Source organism: Gymnoscopelus braueri (assembly GCF_963280865.1).
Source record: "Gymnoscopelus braueri genome assembly, chromosome: 11".
In the NCBI taxonomy this organism is placed as follows: Eukaryota; Metazoa; Chordata; class Actinopteri; order Myctophiformes; family Myctophidae; genus Gymnoscopelus; species Gymnoscopelus braueri.
The window spans coordinates 12,057,821-12,074,939 of record NC_137613.1 but is presented as its reverse complement, the minus strand read 5'-3'; the positions used below and the strand labels follow the sequence as shown (position 1 = coordinate 12,074,939).

The window sequence follows — 17,119 nt, the reverse complement described above, 5'->3', positions numbered from 1 at the left end:
TTATTTAAAAAATGTTACACATTGTTTGAATTTTACCCATTCTATAGGTTATTACTTGAGTATAAGTAAAAGTATAGACACATAGAAATACTCCAGTAAAGTAAACGCATCCTAAAAAAAATTACTTAAGTACAGTATTTGAGTAAATGTACTTACACTTACTTTACACCACTGGTACAGAGACAACTAAGTCTAGAAGGTTCACAGTAAGTAGATAAAGGTCTGTAGATCCGAGTTATGGGGGTCCCTGAACATTAGGGCATTAATTGATGAACATAAAATGATGAAATGTGGAGATACAAGGTTTCTGCCCGACAGACAGTGTCTATTAGGTTGTTTGGAAAAAAGGTGAAAGAAACACATGGCCAGAGAAAAGCAGTATGGTCATTAAATCTTTAATGTAAACAGCAGTTTGAGGGGCTTTGAAAAAACCTAAAGACAAACATCTGAAGGCATTAAATAGGGAGGGGAAAAATATATATATACGAAATCATACTATAGAAACATCCATGATCTGCTTTTAAATTATATTTAAGAAAGAAAAAGAGAGAAAACAATATATAAACCTTCAATTTTGTGGCCATATAATCCGGAACACACCAAAAAAAAAAACAGTTTCCCTTTACCTCTATAATACTGACTACTCGGCAGTTGGCAGTATCACAATAAAATAAAAAATAAAACACTCAATTCCATCTTTCAAATGACAAGCGAACAAAAACAAAACAAAAAAAAGGAGAACAAAAAGAAAGCTCAAATATTGCTTTGGAATGTCGTGTACAGCAGTCAATACGAGGGGAGATAATCATAATGAGGAATAGAGGTGTGTGTGTGTGTGTGTGTGTGTGTGTGTGTGTGTGTGTGTGTGTTAGGGTGACGTTTCTACAGGTTTTGTTGCGTTTTTTTGGCAAAGCCAGTGTGTGTGTACATACGCGTGTACAATAACGCACAAAGCAGCTGTGTGCGACAATAATATCAACATTAAGGAGAAACAGCAGGAAAAGGCAGTTTCCCTGTTTGTTACAGCAGTGGTTTTCAAAAAAGTGGGGTCTGTGAGTAAGTAGTTCGTATAGCATCACAATAATTTTAACCACTTTAACCATTATTTTGGCTAATCAATAACCGTGAACATTTTGTGCAAGTCTTCGAATATATATCTTTTTAAAGCAAACATTTTAATGAAAAGGTTTGAGAACTACTGTATTACAGTGCCTGATCGTCTTGGAGGTGGACACACTTATTTTAACAGTCTTGGGTATGTGTGGGGACAGCGTGGGGGACACAGCGGGACGAAGGGACTGGGACGTGTGTAGCAGAGCAGTGGTTCGCAAACGTTTTCATGTCAAGGACCCCATCGATATGTATTTGTTCGCTTTACAAATACATTATACGCAAAGATTTGCACAACTTTTCACGATTTTTTCCAAAATAGCAGATCTACATGCTCATAGCGCGGCACCGAGTGCCGCGCTATGAGCTTGTAGATCTGCTATTTTTGAATAGCCAAAGAAATCTAAAAATGACAGAGATGTGTTCCCGGATTGAATGGCTTAAAGTGGTTAAACTGATTTAGACACTATATTAACTACATTTGAGCCCAGACTGAGAACCACCGGTGTTAAAAAAAACAAAAAAAGGTGTGTACTTGTACAACTTGCTCTCTCTCGAAACCACCCTCATTTCCCTGCGTTCCTTTCGGGGAGACCATCTATAAGCTGCCGCAAAATAAGTGTGAAGACTTACAAGAAAATTGCCAGAGAGATGAAGACTTATGCATGAAATGCCCCCTGCAGCAAAAAAAAAAAAAAACACTCCCCATTACTTCTCCGCTCGCCTCCCCTCCCTCATCCCTTCCAACAGAAACAGCCTGAAGGGACTGTAATAATAAAATAAACATAAAAACAAAAAATTAGGACAGAAATCAAACAGAATCTCTAAGCAGTCTATTTTATTTATTAAATTGTTTTTTTTCTCTTCCCCCCCCTTCTTTGTCGACCGTCAAAGCGAGCGAAACAAACAGCAGGCGAACCTCAGGCGAACGAGTGAAGAGCGAGGAGGAGGAGGAGGAGGAGCTGGTTTGGAGATCCGTGACGGCCGTACACACGATGTGGGGAAGAGAGAATGACGAAAAGACGAACGTATACACTTCCTTGGTCCCCCTCCTCCCTGCCCTCCATCCAATGGCATCGGAATGACGTGGCAAAGGGGTCCGCAGCGCTGCAGCCACGCCCACGCGGTGGTACCCCCCCCCCCCACCCCCGAGCGCCTCGAGTGCATCCAACCTATCAAAACACTGTTTCTTAACATCCAAGTCTGGGTGGGGGGACCACCACCAGGGAGGGGGGGGGACCAAATGGACCTTTTACGGGTCTGTAACTCTGAGAGCAGCACACATGGAACCAAATGGACCCGTAAGGGTATAGCCTGGAATCCAGACGGAGGCGCTCGTTCAGCTTCTTTTTTTTTCTTTTTCTCACTTTGCTTCTCCGTCTGGCTGTCATCCTGTTTGAGCCGGATTTTCCAAAACGTTACCAATTACGTAGGCACGATTTTTTTTTACATTGGAAGCCACTGGTCCCGCCTTCCCCCGCACCACAGACCAATCAGAGGCCCCGCCCTGGTCCTCCCGCCCCTTGGAAATAGCATGATTTCCGGACTGAGAAGCGAAGTGAGAAGAAAAAAAAAAATCCGCTGAACGCAGCAAATCAGTCTGGATTCCAGGCTTAACCACCAGGGGGCAGACCGGATTGACCCTCTACAGGTCTGTAACTCCGAGAACGTGCAAATGGAACCAAATGGACCCTTACGGGGTACGCCCTTAGAGTTAAACTAACACTGAGAATAATAAGAAAAATAAATTCCATTTGTACACTCTCAAGAGTTACAGACCCGTGAAGGGTCCATTCATTTGGACCCCTGGTGGGCCCCTGGACCAAAACGTCGACAAACGGTGTATTAAAAACACCCCCCCTCCCCATTTCTTTCTCTTTTTTTTCGCCATAAAAAAGTCTAGCGTGAAGCAAAAAGGGGGGTGAATACATCGTTTTATAACACAGTTCATTTTTCAACAAAGGAATTTTATTTTTATTTTTGTAACTATTTTTTCGTCATTCCAGTTCTCAATAAGAAAGATAAATTGGTCCTTGTGGAGTACAGTAGGTGACGGTGGTGGTGGTGGGGTACGTAAGGGGGGATCGTGATTGGTCGGTGGGAGGGGCTTTAGTTACAGTCGTAGACAAAGTCATAGTTGCTTGGCTCTTTGGGAATAGGGGGCGGGGCCTCGGGGATCTGGATGTTCTCTAGGTCTAAGAGGCGGAGCTTCATCTCCATGGAGAGCAGGGTGTCCATGTCGGACTTGGTCAGCTCGCTGGTCATCTCCTTGCCGAGGAGGGCGTTCAGACCGTCCGTCCACACACAGTACTGCAGGGAGAGAGACAGGCAGACAGAGAGAGAGAGAGAGAGAGAGAGATAGAGATAGATTGAACACAATGAATGTTTTGGTACACTTAACCCATTAAGAAACCGGGAACGCATCTGTGTTAACCATTCTTTAACCATTCTTTTATACTGGCTATCCAAAATAGCAGATCTACAAGCTCGTAGCGCAGCACCGAATGCCGCGCTAAGAGCTCTTAGATCTGCTATTTTGGAAAAATCGTGAAGATGTGTGCAAATCTTTGAATATATGCAGTATTTGTTTTAATCGAACATTTTTGGACACAATCGGACAAATAATTTTGAGTGGTCCTTGACATGAAAAGGTTTGAGAACCACTGATTATAACATACGTTCTTTTCAAAAAACTGTTAGGATTTAGAAGACATTTGTAGAACCCCCAGAAGCGAAGATTTGTTTTATAAATGTTCACTTTAAAAATATATATATTCAAACTAAAGATTATCACAAATGTTCATGATTAAAAAAAAAAAAAAGCAGATCTACAAGCTAATAGCGCGGCACTCGGTGCCACACTATGAGCTTGTAGATCTGCTATTTTTTGAATAGCCAAAGAAATCTTAAAACACACGTGCGTTCCCGGTCTTAATGGATTAAAATGCACATTTATCTGGGAGTACACAGAGCTGTTCAACTTAAAGCCTTCTGTCCGACATCGTCAACAAAAAACAAATGGAAGTGCTTTGCGTTATGAACGAATCAGCTGTCCCACACACAGTGGTGGAAAGTAACTAAGACATTTACTTTTTTGAGGTATTTGTACTTTACTTGAGTATTTCCAATTTCCAATACTCTTACTTCTACTCCACTACATCTCAGAGGCAAATATTGTACTTTTACTCCACTACAATTATTTGAAAACTTTAGTTTCTAGTTACTTTTCAGATATAAATCTGATAAACATGATATTATGAAACATACATTAACCAGTTTAGCCCTATTTTATACCTAGGCTATTTGAAAATAGCCGATCTGCAAGCTCACAACGCGTCGCGACGCGTTGTGAGCTTGTAGATCTGCTATTTTCAAATAGTACTTTTACTTTTGGTACTTTAAGAACATTTTTATGCCAATACTTTTGTACTTTTACTCAAGTAAATTTAGAATTCTGGACTTTTACTTGTAACAGAGTATTTCTATATTGCAGTATTGGTACTTTTACTTAAGTAAATATTTTGAGTACTTTTTCCACCACTGCCCACACACAGCTTTACAAGACTGTGTGTTACGAAACACTGACTTTTCAGGATTCAAATTAAAAAGCATCAAAAGTAGCAGATCCACAAGCTCGAAGCGCGTCGCTTGTAGATCTGCTACTTTTGACGCTTTTGTGCGACGCTGTAGTGTGATCAAGTAGGGCGTTTTTTTTATTTACAAACAAACACAAAAAGTTAGAATAAATATGGAGATAAGAGGTTACATTTCTGCCCGACAACAACGATATGTATTGAGTGGTCTCTAGTCGTAAAACACTCACCTCGTGCTTGTCAGGAGCGATGAAGTTTAAATACTCGTCGGACTCGTAGAGGACAGAGAAGGCCAACTCTAACACCTCCTGGGGAGAGAGAGAGAGAGAGAGAGAGAGAGAGAGAGAGAGAGAGAGAGAGAGAGAGAGAGAGAGAGAGAGAGAGAGGTTACATTACATTAAGGTCATTTAGCAGATGCTTTTATCCAAAGCGACTTACAATAAGTGCATTCAACATAGGTAGGCAAGGAAGCTACTAATCACCGGAAGTCTTAAGTGCATTCTCTTCTAAAACAAGCACCTAAGAGCATACCTAGCGCTAAGGTAAAAGTGCAATACATCAGCTACCTACTTTCTTAAACAGATGACATCATATCAATCTGCGCTGCTTGATTTTATGCCGTGTCCAACATAACACACAATGGCCCCGATTCACTAAGCAATTTACGACCACATTTTGATCTTACCGGCATTTAAGACCATTTTCTTCATGCTAAATGTTGTCTTAAATGCCGGTAAGATCAAAATATGGTCGTACATTTCTTAGTGAATTGTGGCCAATGTCATTTACAGCTAAACATTGCTCTCAACCGAATATTTATTCTATTTGATCAACACTTCCCGTTGTTTGCCGAGGCGACCGCGTTGCACTGGACGCACCTGGCGTACATTAACGGATTACTTTCATTACCGTAGGCAATGAAATCCTTTGTTTTGTTGTTACTTTTGGGTCAATTTACTAATTCCTTTATTTAGTAGCCATATACTGTAATAAGTGGGATAATCAATGGGGAGGGTGATTAGTTAATCACCCTGAAGAGGTTTATTTCTCAATAATGACCTGCTCCCCATTGAATATCCCTTGCACATTTACTCAAGTATGTTTTCACCTCCTTGCACCTCAAAAGTTTCACCTGAGTGCAATTTCAAGGGTTTTTGAGTGGGTGGAAAGTTGAGTTGAGTCGACTGAGTGAATGGGAATTATTGCGATTTGGTTGTGTTGTGTCGTTGTGTATCGTGCACTGCATTATGCAACTTTTTCCTCAATTGTTGAAAAAATAAAATAAACACATGACCACACACGCAAAAAAAAGAGGTGCAGAACAAATAAACAGTAACAAAAAAAACTAAATAAATGGAGAGACGGGAGTGTTAGGAAAAGAGACGGGTTGCGGGACACATCCATCCCTGATTGATTCGACACAAACACAGCTGATGCACCGCACCGTGCTAATAGAATCCTTCCCCTGCCTCTCTCCTGTCAGCCATACATATTATTCACTTTCATCAAATCACAGGGGAGGGAGGGAAGGGGCTTCGCGCTCCCGCAGACGAAGGGGGGGACGTCTGCCATGTTCGGGGAGACGGGGAGACGGAGACAAACACCTGAGGTGCTTTGAGGCGACGCTCTCCATATGGCAGCGATACCGTACGGTACCGCCACGATAATACACACCTGCATGCAATGTGAGAATCATTATTATGCAGGCAGACGATGTATCATTCAGTCCAAGTCAGTGATTCTCCAAAACCTTTTTTAACCCTTTAAGACCGGGAGCGGTCATTTTAACACTTTACCTGCCAATCACGAGTATAACCGTTGATGAAAAATACACCCGTTTACTGCCAAAAAAATCCATCCACGAGTATAACCGTTTTTCAAAAAAAAAATAATGTATCCACACAGAACCAGAGATATCACGATCCAAAGATTTCTAGCTCCATTCACTCCTTGGTTAACTTATTACTTTAAAATCCTGTATCTCGGCTCCTGTGTAAAAAAAATTAAACACTGGCACTGGGGGAAGTAAAATAAAAAAAACCCTCTGGCAGGGAATGTGTTAAGATTTATTTGGCTTTTGAAAAATAGCAGATCTACAAGCTCATGAGTGCCGCGCTATGAGCTTGTAGATCAGCTATTTTTTTTATGTTTTGAAAATTGGTGCAAATCTTTCAATATATATTTTGTATGTATTGCCGCCACATACATATTTAAAAATGTTTTCTAAATCCTACCCAACAGTATGTTGCTATATCAGTGGTGCTCCAACTTTTCCATGTCAAGGACCCCCAAAATGATATATATTTGGCCCGGACCCCCATCTCAAAATATGTTGTTCCAGGGACCCCCCAGAAGCACAGATCGGAGTTAAAAATGTTCGCTTTAAAACACAAATAAATGTTCCTGATTTTTCCCCAGAAAGTAGCAGATCTACAAGCTCATAGGGCGGCACTCGGTGCCGCACTATGAGCTTGTAGATCTGCTATTTTTTAACAGCCAAAGAAATCAAAAAATGACACACAGATGCGTTCCCGGTCTTAAAGGGTTAATTTCAAAAGAAAATAGCAAGAAAATCATATTAATTTCAATATGTTTGGGACCTCAATCTGCATGTAAAATCCTATTTTGCGCTGCGTCTTTCTGGGCATTTTTTATTGTTTGGAAAAACATTTTAGAATAGTGAAAATAGCCAATCTACAGCGATCTGAGCTTGTAGATCAGCAAAAAATAAAATGTGATTTAAACATAAATTATACAGGGTTTTATGCAGGGTTTAAATCCGACTTCTAACTTAAAGGGATAGTTCACCTCCAAAATGACATTTTTTCTATCAATTAGTCACCCCATGGAGACTTGAATTCATGGATTATGGGGCGGCCATAGCTGAGTGGTTAGTGAGCCCGCCTAGGGAACCAGCTGGCCCTGGTTGCCCCAGGTTCGATTCCAGGCTATCCCAGCATATGTGCCGATGATATGAAATTTGTCCCTGAGCAAGACTCTTAACCCCAATTGCTCACAGGTTCTCATTGGAAACAAGACCGCAAGGACTTTCATGAACGACCTGTTAAAAGGAATTATCTTTTTTGGGGCGGCCATAGCTGAGTGGTTAGTGAGCCCGCCTAGGGAACCAGAGCTGGCCCTGGTTGCCCCAGGTTCGATTCCAGGCTATCCCAGCATATGTGCCGATGATATGAAATTTGTCCCTGAGCAAGACTCTTAACCCCAATTGCTCACAGGTTCTCATTGGAAACAAGACCGCAAGGACTTTCATGAACGACCTGTTAAAAGGAATTATCCTTATCCTTATGGATAGGTTTTTGTTTTTGTCGCATTCCTAAGTCAATAATTTGATGACCGGCAGCGGTTCCGGTAGGAGAATATTCCATGATTTTTCAAAGGCAGTACAGTGAAATCGCTCTTTTTCGCTGGCAGTGGGGGTGACAATATTACACCATCACTCTGGCAGTCAAAGAGTTAAGGGCTCCTCAAATTAAATTGCCACTCAGGATTTTGCTCAAGAGACTACTGTATATCCTCTCTCAAATACAGCAAACGGTCCCGGCTCTGCTCGGAGCCCCGATAGAGGTGACTTTGAGCGGCCCTGTAACACTTGGCTTAATGAAATCTGCCTTTTGTTTCCATTCACGGCCGTACAGCGCGCTGCCCCAGAAGCCGGCCCACACAGACCCCCCCCCCCCCCTCCCCTCCCCTCCCTCCACACACACACACACACACACACCCCCAGGCCATTCTTCTAGATCCCGCGTTTATCGACAGAGTAATAAAGGTACAGACCCAGGGAGGAGTCACGCTCCTTTGTCTTGCGGGCTATTTATACATGATCCAATATATCAGTGTGTCAGCTTGGAGGCCCGCGGTTCAGAGGAGATCAGGAGACGAGGGGAGGAATGGAGGGAGGGAAGGAGGGAGGGTAGGGAGGGTAGGGAGGGAAAGACATGCTTGTATACACAGAGGCAAAGGGCTTGTTCTTTCTGGTTACACTCATGTGTTACTTGGATTTTTTTTAAAGCGGTGCCCAGTCGCTTCTACAACTGACTTTGCGTGTATGTACAGTAGGTAGGTGTGTAGTGACACTTTGGCCATTTTCCTTCCACGCCTCCTGCATGGAGCGCGTGACCCGAGACGATGTCGGTTCGAATCCAGCACACACAACACCAACGGTGTTTCGATAATGTGGATTAATGTGGAAGTCATAAATGGTGGATTTGTGGATATAGGACTCTATTATGAACAAACGTGTTATATCAGCAAAACGCATCGCATTCTGTTTGTGTGACGTGCATGATGCAAAGGTTTTGAAAGTGAAACTGGCCAAAGTCACTGGCCACCTGCTGTACTGTTGATACTGTCTGTCTGTCTGTCTGTCTGTCTGTCTGTCTGTCTGTCTGTCTGTCTGTCTCCATGAACACCTGCAGCTGATTACAACACAAACAGGACCGCAGCGCTGCAAAGCACGCACACAAGCTCTGAAACCATCTCCATATACCTACTCTACTTCACCAATAACAACTGAAGTGCTTCCCAAGGAGCTGTGTAACTAAGAGATTTGCTATAATGTATTATTATTATTATCTTTTTTACAGATTTTAAACTACAACCCAACTTTCACAACATCTCACTTCACTGGTCATGATCTGTGATTTATTTTGGTCAGACCTTTTAGACAAAAGTATCATAAATGTAACTGTGTTGTTTTACATTCTTTTTGCCTAATCAAAATTTCAATCAATCAATCACACCACGTACTGTACCTTGTTCTGCTTCAAGGCTCCCTTCTCCTTCATGTGGGGACAGTCTTTTCCAGTGACCACAGCCTTGATGTCTGCCACGGGCACTGTGGGATGGACACACACACACACACACAATTCTCTCTTATCACCTCATCTCCTCACATCATCAGCAGGGATGACGAGCGTGTCATGTCAGAGTTTTGCTTTTTTTTGGTACATTTTCTTTGAAAGCCCAAAATAGGGACGAACGCCAGGCTGAAAGTGGTTAACGTCTGTCACAGTGCCCACTGATTGCCAGTGACACGCACGTTGATGTAATGCTCTGACTCAACTCCAGTGCAACACACACGCACACGCGCACACGCACACACACACACACACACACACACACACACACACACACACACACACACACACACACACAGTGGTGTAAAGTAACTAAGCACATTTACCCGAGTACTACTTAAGTACAATTTTGAGGTATTTTTTACTTCACTCGAGTATTTCCAATTGTCGGTACTTTTACATCTACTCATCTCAGAGGCAAATATTGTACTTTTACTCCAGTACAATTATTTGAAAACTTGAGTTACTAGTTACTTTGCAGATATAAGTTATTATATTATAAAACATACATTAACCACTTTAGCCCTATTTTATACATAGGCTAATTGAAAATAGCAGATCTACAAGCTCACAACGCGTCACATCGCGACCCGTTGTGAGCTTGTAGATCTGCTATTTGTGCTATTTGTGTTTCTGCTAAGTACTAAAACATTTTAATACTTTTACTTTTGGTACTTTAAGTATAATTTGATGCCAATACTTTTGTACTTTTATTCAAGTAACATTTTGAACACAGGCCTTTTACTTGTAACAGAGATTTTTATATTGTGTAATTGCTACTTTTACTACTTTACTTAAGTAAAATATCTGAGTACTTCTTCCACAACTGCACACACTCGCGCACGTGCTCGCACACACACACACACACACACACACACACACACACACACACACACACACACACACACACACACACACACACACACACACACACACACACACACACACACACACACACACACACACACACACACACAGGTCACTTTCTGTAGACAATGTGAGTAATACTGCCTTCGGCAGCAGCAGTGGGGATTGTTAAAGGGAATAAAAATATCCATCCATCTACCTACTATATTCTAGTCCCCCCCCCACCCCCACCACCACCACATTTTCTTCCAATATACAGCATGCTGTTATGCCAGTAGGTATAACTGCAGTCCCAGAAGTGTCCAGAAGGAGGCACAGCCTGTTTCCTTCCTGTTCCAGTTTAGCTTGCTCTTCATTGGCCCGCCAACAGATTTTACCGGGAAACACACAGTGTGTCGACACATTGTAGATCTGCTATTTTCAAACATTTTAGTACTTTTACTTTTGGCACTTAAAGTACATTTTGAAACCAATACTTTTGTACTTTTACTCAAGTAAAGAGATTTGGTGCAGAGGGGAAAAAGAGCAAACCAAGTACAGAGCCAAAGGTCAAGTTTAGCATTGTCAAGTACTGAGGGTTTAAAGGGATAGTTCACCCCCAAAATGACTTTTTTTCCCCCATGGAGACTTGAATTCATGGATTTTTTTTTGTTTTTGTCGCATTCCTAAGCCAATAATTTGATAGCCTCGGAAACCCATGCATTTTTTTTTGTTACAAAAAAGAAAAGCCTGGGGGAGCGATGCACGAACGATGGTCTTGGACCTTGTTATCTCCCTACCAATCAGAGTGCAGAGGGGCGTCGCTCTAAATTTGGTGACGTCAGCGTGTTCCGTGCACAGGCCGAGGGGGGGAGGGGAGGGGAGGCGGGGACATAGATTGCTGAAGCAATAGGAAGCCACGCACAAATCCAGGCGGCTGTGTTTGGGTCCGCCCTTCAAGACCATGGATTGAGCTCGTAGCCTCAGGCTAATAATTTGATGACTGGCAGCGGTTCCGGTAGTTGTGTCTCCTACCGGAACCGCTGCCTACCGCTCCGCTGGTCATCAAGTGGCTATAGGGACACCATGGAACCCCCTCAAGGACCCCTGGGGGTCCCCGGACCCCACCAATAGTGACGAGACGTGTACTCACGTTTTTCCTGTAGAGAGTCGTGGGGCACCTCGGCCTGAGGGCTCTCCTCCAGGTCTCCATAGTGCAGGACTTTATGGTTGGGAGACAGACGACAGTACCAGAACTTATCTGTAGAGACAGAGAGACACGTGTTTTATTTGTATGTTTGATATTGCTGTGTGTGTGTGTGTGTATTGCTCTGTATTGTGAAGCAATACATACCGCAAGTAATAACCGTTCTCTTCTACTGTGCTGTTGTGTTACTACTCTTTATTGTTGCAATATTGTACTGTTACATTCATGCCAATAACGCTATTTGAATTGAATTGACAAACAAAGAGAGACAGACAGAGAAACAGACACACACAGAGAAAGAGACAGACAGACAGACAGACAGAAGGACAGAGAGAGAGAGAGAGAGAGACGCACGCAGGCACGCACACACACGCGCAAACACACACACACACACACACACACACACACACACACACACACACACACACACACACACACACACACACACACACACACACACACACACACACACACACACACACACACACACACACACACAGAGAGAGAGAGAGAGAGAGAGAGAGAGAGATACAGAAACAGAGAGAGAGACAGAGAGAGAGAGAGAGAGAGAGAGAGAGAGAGAGAGAAACAGAGAGACAAAGAGACAGAGAGAGAGCGTGAGACACAGATCGAGAGAGAGAGAGAGAGACAGACACAGACAGAGAGAGGCAGGCAGAGAGAGAGAGAGAGAGAGAGAGAGAGAGAGAGAGAGAGCGAGAGAGAGAGAGAGACAGAGAGAGGCAGAGAGAGAGAGAGAGAGAGAGAGAGAGAGAGAGAGAGAGAGATGGAGAGGATGTCAGGAGAAGGAAGAAAAGGCATATATTTAGAATGGCTACAAAGTAGAGCCTGATTTATATGTAGTTGAGCGCCAGTGTCCTGCCCTGAAAATACGACTCGTTGTGTAGAGCGTGTAGATGTGCTATTTTCAGCACCATACATAAGTCCACGGCTGTCATAAGAGCTCACATACACACACACACACACACACACACACACACACACACACACACACACACACACACACACACACACACACACACACACACACACACACACACACACACAGGACTACAGTACGTGAGTCATCTGCAGAAGAGGGAAAATGGAGCAATCAACTCTGACAGAGCGCTCAGCGATGACGAAAAGGAACGTTTCGTAAAATGTCAAACGGGGGGGAAAAAAAGATAGTGAAAAGAGTGTCTCTGCACAAGCTCACAAGATGAATGCGACACGTTTTTTCACCTATTTTCAAATGTTTTGCATGACACTGTTGTGCAGAGGTTAACCCATTTAGGCCGATTGAGGCCGATTTTCGATAAGAATTTAGGCCGATTATCGATAAAAATGACGTCGCTAGATACTGTCCATAGCAACGAGAACCCCAGAAGGGGTTTCCAGCTTGAAAGGTACAGTTACGTAATGGGGTTCCAGGTCTAAATGGGCTCAATCAATTCATTAATACAACAACAACCTGCTTCTCAATTATTCCATTAATTGAAAACGTAACCGATAGAATAATCGCTAAGAAAAAAAATCAATAGTTGCAGCTCTAGAAAATTGGAGGGACAAACCTGGAAATGTTTGTCATCGTTACAACAATTTAACCCATTCAAACCAGGAAAGCATCCGTGTAACCACTTTATCCGTGTGTTATACTTTGGCTATTCAAAAATAGCAGATATACAAGCTCATAGCGTGGCACTCACTTGTAGATCAGCTATTTTTGAGCAAATATTTGTGCAAATATTTGAATATATATATTTGTTAAAGGGAACATTTTTGACTCAAATCTTTGCTTCGGGGGATCCATGGAACCAAATATTTCACAAATGTTCGCTTTAAAGAAATATATATTCATAAGATTTGCACACATTTTCACGATTTAAAAAAAATAGCAGATCTACAAGCTCGTGGCTGCACTCGGTGCCGCACTATGAGCTTGTATATCTGCTATTTTTGAATAGCCAAAGAAATCTAAAAGTGACACAGATGCGTTCCCGGTCTTAATGGGTTAACAAAAAAACGAGGGAAATTAAGACCAAAACGGAGGACTCTTCAGTCAACGAGCAATAAAATGGCGTCAATGCCAATCCTGATGAGTGTGGTTTCCCGTCAGGAGGGGGGGGGGGGGGGGGGGCTGGGGGTCTCGGCTTGTCGACTGACAGCCGTGACTGGCGGGGGCGGGGGACTCACTGGTCACGGACTGGGCTGGCGTGTCAGCCATGGCTGGCTGGCACCATCACCCTCTGTGCCCAAACCTTGGCGACGCTCTCCGACGCTGTGCCGTTCCAAAGGCGGGCAGCGGGAACAGGCTTATAGGTTGGGGCTGGCGAGGAGCTGGGGCTGGCGGGGGTGGGGAGGGGGGGGGCACGGTTCTATAGGGAGGCACTGCCTGGCGTACGGTATGCGCGGAGCGGGCCGGGGAGCCGGTCCAAACTCTAATTGCAGAGAAACCCAGACAGTTGGCGTGGGCCAGCTGGCGCGGCGTGGCGCTTTATTCCACGAGGGACGCGTGAGCGCGGCGGCGGCGGCGAGGAGAAGAAGGGTGTTCAGGGAAATGGATGGATGGATGGATGGATGGCATCGACCAACAGACTGCTCAGACTAACCCATTGAGACCCGAGGGAAAAGCATCGGTGTGTCATTTTGTTTTAGATTTCTTTGGGGCTATTCAAAAATAGCAGATCTACAAGCTTGTAGTTCTGGAACGAAATTGTAGTTCCTGGAACAAAATATTTTGAGATGGGGGTCCGCGACCCAATACATACAGTATCATTTTGGGTGGTCCTTGACATGAACATTTTTGAGAACCACTGATATTATAGCAACATAAGTTAAACAAACTAAAAGCAAAACTGTGATTTGAGTTTAAAAAAACATTCGCTTTAAAAAAGATATATATATTCAAAGATTTGCACACATTTTCACGATTTTTCCCCAAAAATAGCAGATCTACAAGCTTGAATATCTGCTATTTTTTGAAAAGCCAAAGAAATCTAAAAATGACATAGACGCTTTCCCGGTCTTAATGGGCTAACTAACTGCCTGATTTATGTGTGTGTGTGTGTGTGTGTGTGTGTGTGTGTGTGTGTGTGTGTGTGTGTGTGTGTGTGTGCGCGCACATAAGCACATAAGCACATTCCTTTGGCTACAACACCCTGCCATCTGTACCCACTCTGTTGGATTATAATAGCTTCTCGTGTGCAGCGCTTCCCACTTAAAACTACCGTCATCTAGTTTTGATACAATGACTATACAACACATTACATTATGTAACATATAATGTACTATATGTGGCTAAAAGGCGACGCGCCCAAATTCAGTTTTTTAACCACTTTAACCCATTGAGGCCTGGAACGCATCTGTGTCACTTTTTGATTTGAGCTATAAAAAAAAAGCATTATTTAACATTTTGGCTATTTAAAAATAGCAGATATACAAGCTTATGAAAAATCGTGAACATTTGTGCAAATCTTTGAATATTATATTATTTTAAAGCGAACATTTTCAACTCAAATCTTTGCTTCTGGGGGGGGGGGGGTCCCTGGAACAACATATTTTGAGATGGGGGTCCGCGGCCAAAAACATATAATTTTGGGTGGTGGTCCTTGACATGAAAAAGTTTGAGCACCACTGATATAGAAACATACGCTTTTTTCAGAAAACTGTTGGGATTTAGAAGACATTTTGCAGAAACGGATCTAACCTCAGGCCTCAATCGAACCTCAGGCCTTCAGCTTAGTGAATGGGGCCCCATGTCCTCTCAAGACGTCATAATCCCCAATTTAGTCATTATGCCAGCGGCGCGCTGTCCGGCTTACTTTTGGAGCCAAGGTGCCTGGACCGCGCGCGCTACGCCAGCGGTCCGGGCCAGGATCTGCTACTTTCGATGCCTTTGTGTTGACGCTGCAGTATGATCAAGTAGAGCGTTAAAGTTAATTTATGGAAAAAAAAACACACAAATATGGATATAAGAGGTTTTTGTCCGACAGCAACGATATTCTATTTCCGCTAAACTTTTGCACGACGCTCTTGAACTGTACGACAATGGTTTCTGCCCGCAGTGGTGTTAAGTAACTGAGTACATTTACTCAAGTACTGTACTTAAGTACAATTTTGAGATCTTTTTTACTTTACTTGAGTATTTTCCGATTTTCAGTACTTTTAATTCTGCTCCGCTACATCTCAGAGGCAAATATTGTACTTTTACTCCACTACAATTATTTTAAACCTTTAGTTACTAGTTACTTTGTAGATTTTTTGATTATCATTGCAAAACATACATTAACCACTTCAGCCCTATATACATTTCGGCCAATTGGAAAATAGCCGATCTACAAGCTCACAATGCGTCGCATCGCAACACATTGTGAGCTTGTGGCATAATGAGTATACTTTCTACTTTTGGTACTTTAAGTACATTTCGACACCAATATTTTTATACTTTTACTCAAGACATTTTTTCAATTCTTGACTTTTACTTGTAACAGAGTATTTCTACATGCAAGTACTTTTTCCACCACTGTTTCTGCCCGACAGTAACGATGTGCGTGTGCAGGCATGCACGTCTTCTCACGGGAGTATGGCAGTTGCCAGTCGCCAAAAAGAAGTGAGGAAAAGATGATTTTCTTACATTTACATCGTCAGTGATAATTGAGTGAAGAAAATGTTCTCTACCCAAGGGTCCATTTTTTAAATGAACACTCACAGTTTGCGGTGCGAGTTACGTCCATAAGAAATCCATGGAGACCCAACGCTAAGATGATTAATTAAAACTCCATATCCTAATCATCAAGTGTACACTGACTGCACACATAAGACCCAGAACTCTTATTTAACCCATTAAGACCGGGAACGCGTTTGTGTCGTTTTAAGATATCTTTGGGCTATTCAAAAATCGTGAAAACAAGCTCATAGCGCGGCTATGAGCTTGTAGATCTGCATTTTATTTTGAAAAATCGTGAACATTTGTGCAAATCTTTGAAGATACATATATATTTTTAAACCAAACATTTTTAACTTCTGGGGGATTCTATGTCTTCTAAATCTTCTAAATCCTAACAGTTTTTTTGAAAAAACTTTTGTTGCGTCTTGCTATATATATATCAGTGGTTCTCAAAATGTCAAGGACCACCCAACATGATATGTATTCGCGGACCCCCCCCCCCATCTCAAACTATGTTGTTCCAGGGAGGGACCCCCCCCCAGAAGCAAAGATTTGAGTTAAAAATGTTGTATATATATATATAAAGATTTGCACACATTTTCACGATTTTTCAGATCTACAAGCTCAAGCTGTGAGCTTGTAGATCTGCTATTTTTGAATGGCCCAAAGAAATCTTAAAATGACCCAGATGCGTTCTCCGGTCTAAATGGCTTAATGTCTTATTGAACGTCTCGTATCTATTCCAACTGACAGCTTAGCATAGAGTAGCCTATACTGGCCCTAAGGGCATAGAGAGCGCTCAGCATTAAATGTTAACCCT

General features: G+C 42.6%; 1 protein-coding gene across 1 annotated transcript in view; it reads right to left on the bottom strand.

Annotated features, from left to right (window-relative positions):
• Nucleotides 1-379: 379 nt before the first annotated feature.
• The window catches only part of elmo1 (engulfment and cell motility 1 (ced-12 homolog, C. elegans)), a 242,386-nt gene continuing 225,646 nt past the window's right edge, over nt 380-17,119 (bottom strand). Inside the window, exons 21-24 of the mRNA XM_080443358.1 lie at nt 11,580-11,687; nt 9,476-9,558; nt 4,934-5,011; nt 380-3,420 (exon numbers count right to left, since the gene is read on the bottom strand). Of these exons, the coding sequence (XP_080299484.1) occupies nt 3,220-3,420; nt 4,934-5,011; nt 9,476-9,558; nt 11,580-11,687 (470 nt within the window). The 3' untranslated portion in view covers nt 380-3,219. The remainder of the gene's footprint in view (nt 3,421-4,933; nt 5,012-9,475; nt 9,559-11,579; nt 11,688-17,119) is intronic.